The sequence below is a fragment of the Rhipicephalus microplus genome, unplaced genomic scaffold, assembly GCF_043290135.1.
Source record: "Rhipicephalus microplus isolate Deutch F79 unplaced genomic scaffold, USDA_Rmic scaffold_21, whole genome shotgun sequence".
In the NCBI taxonomy this organism is placed as follows: domain Eukaryota; kingdom Metazoa; phylum Arthropoda; class Arachnida; order Ixodida; family Ixodidae; genus Rhipicephalus; species Rhipicephalus microplus.
The window spans coordinates 780,725-792,654 of NW_027464594.1; the positions used below are offsets into that span (position 1 = coordinate 780,725).

The window sequence follows — 11,930 nt, forward strand, 5'->3', positions numbered from 1 at the left end:
ATGCCTGCCTTCGGCAGCAACGCAAAGCATGAACCGCTGTCGCGTCGACTCGATGACTCGGCGCAGTACTTCTGCAGGAATACTCGCACAGGCAGATGTTATCCTGTCCTTCATGTCATTAACATCGCTGGGCTCTGTTACGTAAACTCGATCTTTAACGTAGCCCCAAAGGAAAAAGTCGAGCGGAGAAAGGTCAGGTGATCTTGGTGGCCAAAACATCGCTCCTGCGCGCCCAATCCACTGTTGTGGAAAACGTCTGTCCAACCAGTTCTTCGCCCTGGTAGAAAAATGTGGTGGTGCTCCATCGTGCTGAAACCATACTTGGCGCAGGTCATTCAGGGAAAGACTGCAGACAAGATCATCAATGACAACACCTAATATTTCTTCTGTGTACATCTTTCCGTTCAAGTTGTCCTCAAAAAAGTGAGGTCCGATGATCCTGTCCCCGAGTATGCCGCACCACACATTCACACTCCAGCGAACTTGATGCTTGTGCTGCCTCAGCCAGTGTGGGTTTTCTTGTGCCCAATAATGGGCGTTGTGAAGATTAACACTTCCATTTCGGCAAAACCGAGCTTCATCAGTCCAAATTATTCTGTGCAAAAAGTCATTTTCTTGATCAGTTTTGATGAGGCCCCAATTGCAGAAGTCAACTCGCCTTTCAAAGTCCGCCTCATTTAGGTCCTGATGAAGGTAAACGTGATATGGATGGAACTTGTGCTTTCTTAAAACATTTGTGACTGTTCCGATGCTGCGACCGCACTGATCGGCAATCTGTCGGATGCTGAGCTCTGGCATCGAGGTTACGCACGCGACAACGTCGATTTCAAAGTCTTCATCGACGATTGCCTTCCTGGTCCGTCTCGGAAGGTGGACAGAGCCTGTTGTGCAGAAGCGTCGAAACAGGTTTGTGAAAGTGGGCCTTGTTGGAAGGGGACGGTGTGGGTGGCGAGACGCGTAAAGCTCCATTGCTAACGAAGCGTTGCCATTCATTTCAGCCATTGCAAGCACCACGTCTACTTTTACTTTGGTAGAATACCTCACGCCAGAAGCAGCCATATTAGCTCGAAAGGACTCCACGTGGATTTCCTTGGTAGACCTTCAATGCAGAGACGCTGTGCTCTAACCGGAGGCACCCTAGTGCAGGACGGTCCTGCTAACGCGTTCACAAGAAGATGTCTCAGTGTGATCTAAAGTCACGAAAAAACGTCGCGAAAAATGGTCTCCTGTTATCGCGTTCATCAGGATCATGCGTAAGGCTCATGGCGCACCGCGCTGTCACATTTTGATTTCGCCGGCCGAAGAGGGCAAGGGTAATTGCTATCACCTATGCCTACGCTTCCACCCTCTTCACACACTAAACACCACACGCAACAGATGCGTCACTTTAGGGAGGAGCTTTGCGCGGACCCTCACCCTCTTGCATGCGTAATCGTGCGAAAGACAATTAAACTTTGGAGCCGGATATCTCGGAACACAGGCGTGCTAGAAAAAATCTTCCAACTGAAACTGTGTACAAACACCACTGCCTACATTTTTTCAATATAAACATGCCAACTTACCGCAGCCAGTAAAAAGTTAATTATTAAATTTTAGTTAATTGGGCTGCTGACAGCGATAATTATCATCTAACTTTCTGTCCCCCTGGCCGCTTAACTTATTTGCACAAGTGGTTCTCACGTGCCTTCGAGCGCCTAATTTTAAAAAAATCATAAAGCTTAATTTTGAACACCCGGTATGTGACGCTAGCGAAATGGCCGCGAGAGCATCATGAACGTGGCATGTAGTCAGGTTGCTACATGACGCGCATGTCATGATTTTCATGTTAGGGTCTGTCGCTTGCAATCACCATGTAATCTTGCGATACTATACCAGATTTGCAACATGCCATGTGAACTAAACCACCGCAAAGGCTGCAGGACCATGAAATGTAAATCATGCCTTTCATAATATACATGTCATGATTTTCATCTTATGACTAGTCGAGTATGTTCCTCATACCGTCTTGTTATGCCACACCAAGTTTGGTAATGATACCATTATTGAAACGGCCAGGTGAGCTAAAAGTCGTAGGTAGCTAGATAGATAGATAGATAGATAGATAGATAGATAGATAGATAGATAGATAGATAGATAGTTGCGCTCAAAGTCGCCGATGTTCGCTAAGAAACCTTTACAATTTACGCTTGCTAAATGTAGGTAGACAACTTTGGGGAAAAATACTTTGAAAGTCAAGTTGGTCCCGCTGTGGTAGTATAGTGGTACTCGGCTGCTGACCCGCAGGTCATGGGATGAAATCCTAAGTGCAGCGGCTGCATTTTCGATGGAGATGGAAATATTGTGGGCCCATGTGCTCACATTTGGGTGCGCGTTAAAGAAGTTAAAAATCTCCAGGTGGTCGAAATTTCGGAGCCCTTTACTACGGCGTCTCTCATAATCATATGGTGGTTTTGGGACGTTAAACCCTACATATAGATCAATCAATCAAAATCAAGTTGAACACAGACGGTTCGATTGTTATTTTAATACGAGGCGCAATGGATGTAACAGAAAGTTATACACCAAAAACAAATATTTCGGCTGGCAACTATCTTGAGCGATATGCTCTTAGTTATGTAATTAAATTAAAATTCGGTTATCTGGGTGAAGACCGCAGTCGTATTTGTCTGTTAAATCAGAAAGTTCCTAAAACTGAGAAAGTTTTATTGGTCCTTCTATATTTCGAAAATTGTGTTGGGGTGATAAGAAGATGATTTCGCACCACTGAATTTGCCGCTAACCCTCGCCTGCGCGTTTGAGAGGTCTATGAATGCCGCCCGCATATGCAGCTATCAATTTCCATGTGATGCAGGACATGGGAAGCTACAACAGGGTGCCGGAATCCGGGGGCAGGGAGGACGAATGGATTGATCACGCAAACAAATTGCACGAGAATGATGCGAGGAGCCCATCTTTCACTTATGGCGCTATATAGCGATATATAAAGCAATAAACTACAATGCCCTTGTTAAAAGTTTAAGAGGACAATAAAGCGCCACCGCCGCTAGCATTATATTGTGTGTAAGAGCGCCAGCCAATGTCAAGTTCGTTGAGCCATATACATACACGGCGGGCCACTTCGTCAATCCAGGATATGGCCGTGACTACGGCAGTTGTGGATGTCTTAGCGCGATAGTGTTAGAGCGTACCCCCAAAGAAAAGCTAAATTGTGCGATATTTAATGGAAATCAATGTATTATTTATTCATTTCCAAAAAAAATTCTCAGAATCAGATTATCCTAGATCCAGCCCAAACTGTACTCTTGTTTAACGAACAGCATCGAATATTTTAATCGGCCCGGTATGTCCGCATACGTTGGCGATTTTATCATTCAGGGTAATTCCCCACACGACATTTGAGGTCATAAAACATTTTCGTCGGACTCACTTGAAATGGAGAATAAGTGATCTACAGAAACTCACAATCTTTTTAACATAAAGTAATTCTACTACAAACCCACTTGGGTGTCTTTTCGCCCCCGAACGAACAAACAGCTGCTCGCACTCTGTTCAATGCTTCTATGTTTCACTAGTGCTGCTCGCGAGTGTCCTAATAACGGTGCCTAAATAGCCTGCGTGAATCAGCATAGCATTTCATGTCAGCAGGTGTGCCGACGCACGCACTCGTCTCCATTGCACGCAATAAGAAAGCATTAACAGCTCCCTGCCACCGCGTGAAAAAAAAACAGAGGCTGGCAGTCTCCTAGGCGTATAACATGTCGCTCCAGCTAGAGAAAGTGGTCATAAAAGTCAGCCCAAAGGCCGGTTTTTCGACACCGATGATGCGAACCAACTGTGCGGGATGAGTGAAGCTGTCCATGGGAATTACAAAGGATGTGCCACTGACACGCTATGGAAATTACCTAAGTGAAGCGTCCCATAGTACCAAGGATCGGCTGAGCGATTGTAGACAACACGCTGCACATTACAAAGTACCAGTAGTCTACACATGATGGGCTTACATGTGGTGCCCATCGTTATTCTCAAACCACTGCATAACTGACTGGAGAGACAAATGCACTGAGGCTTGCGCTACGTACGCGATTCGTATTCTATAATAGGTGCAGGGTGCATAATGCGCGAGAGGCGAAAATGTATTAGCAAACACTCAGTTCTGTTTGCTTCACTTTGTACATTTCTTCAAATGCGCAGCCAACCCGTGTCCTGTGCCAGAAACTTGATTCTCTGGCATGGCAACGTAGTGTGAATGCACTGCTGTCCTCTTCTATATAACGAATTCACAGCTATCAGCAGTTTTCAGCCAAGAAAGGCTGCAATTGTTTCTTCTCGGATGTCTTTCCATAGTTCCATGAACTGGGCACCCCGGCCCCTTTCTCTGATCTTTGCCTCCATGCGGTGCAGTTGTTCTGGCGAGAAGTACGATTTCCAGTCACCAGGCTTACCTTTCCGAACAAGGCGGTACTTGCTGTGGTCGCCTTCATAAGCCGACTTGTCCGGCACCGTGGTTTCAGTTCTACGTGTTTTCCACGCGGGATCCGCACACTGAACATCCAGTACAAGCACGTTTTGCATGTACTCAGCCGTGGTTCTTTCCAGAAGGGTCCGTAAGAGCTCCTCGTCCACTTCCAAGCGCTTGCCGTAGTGGTCCCCAAGGAAATAAGCCAGTTCGAGTGCCACTTTGCGCGTGTCTTTCTTCAGATCTTCGTAGGTCAAGAAAAGCAAGTTGGGTTCTTTCCTTAGAGCGTAACCGGAAGCCACATGGTCGAAATAGTCACCGTAGCCAAAGTCGCCGTGCAAGAAGGCGTCGAAGAATTCACCGAAGGTGCCATTGCGGAATTTGAACATGCTGAGCGACGTTGCCATGTGGTAGAAGGAAACGCAGGTGTCCCAAGGGTTGCGGGCCACGTAAACGTACTTCGCTTCGGGGTTCATTGTGTCCTTGGTGAGAGGCTCGTGCGTGGTGAATAGCCTGATGGGCAGAGGCGACCCCCAGTCTTTGGTCTCCATTCGGCCGATGAAGCGAACGTAGCGTATGAATTCGGCGTGGTTCGGCACGGGCTCGCCTCCTTTTAGGATCAGTTCGATAATGTACATGACCCAGTGAGTGCCCGCCTTGGGATACGTGCTTTGTATCAAGTCTCCTTTCTTCGCACGGAACTTAAGGCTCTTCCTGAAGAGCTCCGGCTCCAGGCCAGGGCATCGTCGCACACCGTCAATAATTTGGCAGTATGGCCGCCAAGGCGTCATGTCTGGGAAATGTGCTAATCACTTCAACCGATCGTCTTCTCAGCTGCTGCAAGAAAAAGAACGAAGGCCTTCTGAGGAACAGTAAGCGAATAAAATAAACACAGAACTACTGCGAAAAAAAAACATCATGGATATTCAGCTTGGGAGCAATTTAGAATATTTGGTTTAATCGCGACAGGGCTCCCAGAAGCCTACGCTACGACGGCTAAGACGAACTTCGCATGACGATTTCACATTGCAGCAAGCGACCAAGTTGTCACAAGCTACCGTCAAGACATCCAAACAAACCTTTGATGAGAAGGTTTACAACAAAGTATGGCTGCTCTTTCACTTTCTGAGTGAGATTCGAATGTAAAAAGGGTAGTCAATACCTTGAATTTCTTGAAGTACGCGCAGATAACAAGCATCCAGAACAAATCGCAACATAATCGAGGAATATGGGCACAGCTACGTTGCCAGAGATCGCCGCACTGGCTTCCGGGCGACAAGCAAATTTTTCTAAATATCTAGAAACGTGCGACGCAACAAGCGGCGGCGATGAATGGGCCTCCGCGACAGCAAATCTTGTCGCTCGTTGCTGCTGCTTGTCGCTGTCGAGATGAAATCGCGTGCATGCGGTTAGGGCTTTCGAAGCACCTTTGGTGATGCAGCAATTACAAACTGGTCAGCAAAAAATATGTATTTCATATTTTTACAAAGTGAGAATTCTAAGTGCTGTAACAATATGTACGGAAGCGAAAAACAAGCTGTGTCCTTATGAAATGTGATGTGCGTACCTACCCTCTTTCCTTTTCTGGTCACCCATGCAATGTTTAGCTGATATTATTCGTGCTTATTTCATTGTATGTAGCATTATTACTCAAAACTACAACATCCGTTTTATAACGAAGCAGCGGAGTAGTGTTTTGGTGAAAGAGCAACCACTCCTGTCGGCTTTGAATAAAGAAGACAAGTCGAACGCCGCACGAACGTTATGCGTGCGTCATGCGTGTTTTTAGTTGATAAAAGGAATGCACTGCAAGTTGCTGGGAACGCGTCTTAATTATGTACTGGATAGTAAGCCGTAACCGCGAAGTACAATTGAACCTGACTGGTTCATATTAACAATGTTTTCCTTTTGTTGGCGAATGACAATGACGCCTGACAAAATAATTTTTCCAAATTCAACACCTGAACGCATAATATTCTCAAGTAATTACCCATTTGAACTTTCGGCTGAGCTCCAACGTTCTGTAAAATGCAAATAACCATTATTGAAAAAGAAACGCAACGCAACAGGCAAATGTTCAACTCGAATGCGAAATTTTGAATATTAGCTTACTTTTATGAAAATGACGATTATGTAGCTCACTATATATAGCCTGAACATGTAAACAAATTTACTAGGTTGTAAATAAGCTCTTGCACACTGATAAAGCTGACGCGTGCGCCTAATTAGGCCTGAATAACAAGCGGGTTTCCTCCCCTTGGGATGCTTAAGGAAATGTAAATTTCGTTCAAAGTGCATTGGCCACAGCTAGCAGGCTTTCAAAAGAAGCGTCAGGAAACAATAAAGTTGAGAGCTGGGCTGGTTGGTGACTGACCATTATACCGTAAGGGTAAGTAGTGCACTTTTTAACATGATAAACAGGGATAAGAAAGACACGCCAGAAAACAGGAAGAAGCGGAGTGCGAGAGACCTGTTCATTGTGGTGCGCCATATTTTGGCTGTAAATAAATATTAATTAAAAAAAGAGCTTACGAGATAGGAAACACAACATGAACGCAGCGTGGTGACCTACACCTTGTACGAGGATATTACTGCTGAAGTAGTCGAGAAAAACTATTTATGGGGACGATTTATGCCACCACTTTGTGATTTTATATGACTAGTGTGACTCAGCTTGTTCAACCCAAACGAGAAAGTCAGTCATCATGACTCATGAGAAGCATCTGTGAAGCAGTTGCTGTTCCTATTCAACGCTGGTATTCCAAACTTTTGCTTGTATAACGTTAATTGTGAGACGTAATGGCGAACGCAAAGCAGTGTCTTAATGATTAAATACAGCTGTAGCAAGTTTTGTCCTGAATAAGAGAGTAACTGGATGTAAACAGAGGTGAATAGTGTGCTATTAAACTTACCATTTCAGTGCCTATGCGAGCGACACACTAAGTTGTCCCGCCGCTAATCGCTAGGCCACGTTAGTGCAGCAAAAGCAAATCGCAATGCCGAGCCGGCTGCTGGTAACACAAAACGACTTACATAAAAACAGCGACCTACTCACGTATTTGGATGTTCACACGAAGCGTTCCGCAGAGGGCGACGTTGCGACCACAACACTTTTGTGGTATGTAGTTTGTCAGTGCCTGAACGGCAAGCGTTCAATGCGAACCGAAAGCGACGCGAGGCGAGCCACGTGTGGTGGTACCTACGTGAAAACAGCGCAGACGTAACCGTGGGCGAGGCGGAAATATGAGGAAGGGTCTAGAACGCGCGAACGAGTACGCGCATAGCGCGACCATCGGGAGTTGCCGTGACGTCGGACCAACAATAAGCAAAGAGCTGCTACACTCAAAACGCGACGACAACGAAGGACAGCCTTATCGACACTGTCGCGTGTTTCTAGGGTGCCGCGATTTGCAATGGATACCTGCTCTTCGTGACCTAAGCGATTCCCAATTTTTTCTCATATGACAAAGCTTGTCTGACGTTTCGTTTGATGGTATTTCGATGGAAGCCGATTCGAGAGATACAGTCAGTTGAGATGGAACATAGAGGTGTAGTTATTAGTCAGCACATATAGTACAAAAGTCTGTTGTTATACTTTCGAGGGTAGTGTGATGCATATATCCAACAACTTGTTAGAGGTAGCATCCAAGGTCCTGGGAGTGCGACCTATTGGTGTGTGTGTCACTGCGTGTGCCTGTGTGTGTGTGTGTGCGTGTGTGTGTGTGTGTGCGTGTGTGTGTGTGTGTGTGTGTGTGTGTGTGCGTGTGTGTGCGTGTGTGTGCGTGCGTGTGTGTGTGTGTGAAGTACAATATAAAATTGAAAAACATTATTTTAAAAACGGACAGGAAAATCCATCTATGAGGCAGCCACGGCTACACCTGGGAATACTTGGCAACCGTTAGAGTTCGGGATGGTGATTTAGGCAGTCACAACTTGTCATGCCATTTTTCATTCATTGCGGTTCGTCTTCTGCTGTCTAATACTCATAGAGCGTCCTACCTTTGGGAATGTTCTCGAATGAATTTTACGTTATTGTGCTCCGCACTATAAGAAAGTGTCTACTATTTTTTTCCAACAATCAACCTAATTTGTCAATACACACCAGTAATACCGTTTAAAACTACACATTCTTTCTCTTATAAATATGATACTTTCACGGTCAGTCGTGAAAGGTGCGTCTGTCCAGAAGAGAGTTGACGCGAATCTTGAAAGAGAGATATATATGTGGCTAATCGTGACCACCAAAATGAGTAACAATTACTCCCATCTCATTAGTTAGATTCGTGAAAGGTGCGTCTGTCCAGAAGAGAGTTGACGCGAATCTTAAAAGAGAGATATATATGTGGCTAATCATGACCACCAAAATGAGTAACAATTACTCCCATCTCATTAGTTAGATTATAGGGTAGAGTTCTTTGCAGGAATATTTAAGGAAAATTTTAAATAGGCGAGCGGATGTTTTCACTATAAGTACACCCCACTCCAAGCCCTCTATATTGCTGCCCGTGATAAATATGAATGCTGCCATACGCAACTGGTCATCTTTTGCATGGAAGAGCCCTTGTTCTCTACAAGCGTAACCTCTCGTGATCTCTCCTGATGATTGGTCTCATCAGTGTAGGTATACACGTCCACCCCAAATATCTTGATTTTTATTTACTTTTTTAGTCTGCTTACGTGCTATGCTTGGCATAGAGTATGCATTTGCCCCGCCGCTGTGGTCCAGTGGCTCAGGTACTCGGCTGCTGACCCGCAAGTCGCGGGATCAAATCCCGGCTGAGGCGGTTGCGTTTCCGGTGGAGGAGAAAATGTTGTAGGCACGTGTGCTCTGATTTGGGTGCACGCTAAAAACCCCACGTGGTCGAAATTTCCAGAGCACTCCACTACAGCGTATCTCATAATGATATGGTCATTTTGGAACGTTAAACCACACATATCAATCAGTCAATCAGTCGAGTAGGCATTTCCGTTTCTTCGCCCTGAATCGCTTTCCTCTTCACTAACTAGGGCTGCTTTTATCAAGCGGCTCTTATCTAGCAACAAGCGGTGGGCAAATAGCTATTTGCCCCGTAGCGCTTGTGACCGGCCTACTTCTGCTCCATTTTCTCAGGCTGCTTCCTCGAGCCACTACAGCTACTTTTCGATCTCGAAGTGGCCATCCCGGAGAGTACGTTGGTACCGACATACATTAATTATTATAGATGAGAACCATTGCCACTTTCACGAAACAATAGAGGTACCAGTGATAAGGATATTCGCGAGGGGTGCGTGGCACATGGATTACATTGCCATAGAAAGTACGATCGAAAAATGCAGTGGTATCCACGGTAAACTAGTACAGCGGGGATGATGGGGCAATATTTGGCTATTTGACAGTGTCTTGTGAGCTTGAGAATTTACGTTTATGTATACACAACCTTACTATACAATACTGTTGTGTTCATCACAATTCGCGTCACTAGCTCAGTTTTCGCTAAAAAAATGACTATAACACTACAGCATCTAATGCGATTATTCATTTTCGCTCCATTTTGGCTATGCAAAAGTTCTGTTGCAAAAGGGAAAACTAGATAAGAAAAAAACGGGCTTATAAGATTGAGAAGCTTGACACGAGTGCGGTGGAATATATATCAAATGAATGAAGGGTTCGAGACAGATGCAAGTTGATTTCTCAAAGAAAGAAAGCAGACAGGGCGACTTAACAATCTTCTCTAAGCATAGGCCTTTTAGAAAAATAAGAACATTGATTTGCTATTTCTGGTAATGGTGTGGGAATATGTTTTCAATCTGTTCAAGTTACTTGTATCATTCCTTAAAAACGAAAGCTAATCAACAACAACAACAACAACAACAACAACAACAACAACAACAACAACAACAACAACAACAACAACAACAACAACAACAACAACAACAACAACAACAACAACAAAACAAACACAACAACACGTCTCGTAACTCCTCGCTCATAACCGCTCGTACATAAAATCACTCACACATCACTGATTATCGTATTTTGGAAAGGTTATGCTTTTCGTGTGTCCCACTGTGAATTATATACGTAGAGCGCGCGTTTTATGCTGAAGAAAAAGTGGTTTCAAATAGGTGTTTATATGAACAATGAGAACCAGCGAACGACAAATCTCGCAATTTTTTGATCATTAAACTTACCTCATTTGAATATCTGGACCTTTAGAAAAAAAATTGGCCGGAACCTACATGTTACACTGTAAATGTCGTCAAAATGCGATAGTCTTGCGTCTGGAGAGAGTGAGCAAAACGTTTATTTGATGTTCTGCGCAAGAAAATCGGTGAATGGTAGATAGGCTGAAGGCGCTGTGTTAGAGTGCCTCGAGCGTGTAACGGAGGCGAACAAGCGCACCTAGGCACGTAAACACGAGCGCCATCTGGCAGTTATCTTCAAAAACGAAGGCATGCACGATTGCGGAGAAAGATGCGTGCCATTCACGGAGGTGATAAGGTTAGAATGGAAAGCGACGGGCAGGTGCCACCACGGTGCCGTTGTAGCAAAGCGTTGGAAACACCTTCTTGAGCATCGCTTTGCACTGTTAGCGCAGCGCGTTAAATGCTACAGTCCTTAGAGTGTTTTGTGTGTGTCCTCTTCTAGTATAAAGACTGGCATAGAAAAACATAGACATGTTATTATGGCACCTCAGATATGCGCAATGTTTGCTTATTTAATTGACAATCACACAACTATGAACGCTAAACTTTGAGCAATATTGGTGGGCGCTGCGGATGGGGTTGGCCGTTTGGTGCCGCTTGAAGTATCGTTAGGGCAGACAAACAGGCAAATGTACAGACAGACAGACAGACAGACAGACAGACAGACAGACAGACAGACAGACAGACAGACAGGCCAAAATTTTTCCGTCGAAGGTCCCCAAGAAAGACTATCGTCTTTTAAAAAAGCCTGCTGTGAAGTTCAGTTACGAACCAGAAAAATGTCTTAGGTTTGACGCTGAATGCGCGTAGCGACAGTATCGCATAGGACAGGCGCGTCTGCATATGATGAACACACGAGACAATCTTCAAAACTATGAACTGAAGAAATGGATGTGGGCGGTGAATGCCTCCTGATCACTCACATTGTTTCTTCTATGACTCCAAGAAATGATAATGGCACAGACGGGCAAGGAATAGCGTAAATCTTGACCTGAGGGATACCAATAATGAATTTCGTAAGCACGTATGACGCGAACCATGAAAGCATGACGAAAATTATAAGGCGGACGCACGCTTGAATCAAAGTCAAGTAATTCACTCCTTGAAATAAGCATTCGACCGTGTTTTAAGCGACCTCATTTGTATAATGCAAGAATTTAGCGCAACCTCGACTCGCAAACACTCGCACTAACACTCGCACATCCTCCTGAGTAACACACACGACACGCAGCGCTCACTACCAACTGGCATTAACGACAGATGCCTCAATGGCAGGTTTAGAAAGCAT

General features: G+C 44.9%; 1 protein-coding gene across 2 annotated transcripts; it reads right to left on the reverse strand.

Moving 5' to 3' along the window:
- Positions 1-2,509: 2,509 nt before the first annotated feature.
- On the reverse strand, positions 2,510-7,706 carry LOC142785368 (3-alpha-hydroxysteroid sulfotransferase-like). Of its 2 annotated transcripts, none has more exons than XM_075883843.1 (2): positions 7,512-7,706; positions 2,510-5,290 (listed from the first exon to the last, which is right to left on the reverse strand). In XM_075883843.1, exon 2 carries the CDS (start codon positions 5,245-5,247, stop codon positions 4,297-4,299), a length of 951 nt encoding a protein of 316 aa, XP_075739958.1. In that variant the 5' UTR covers positions 5,248-5,290; positions 7,512-7,706; the 3' UTR covers positions 2,510-4,296. The 2 variants fall into 2 exon arrangements, with proteins under 2 accessions (XP_075739958.1, XP_075739957.1); XM_075883842.1 differs by having other exon boundaries at positions 2,510-5,293; positions 7,512-7,703.
- Between the last annotated feature and the right edge of the window lie 4,224 nt (positions 7,707-11,930).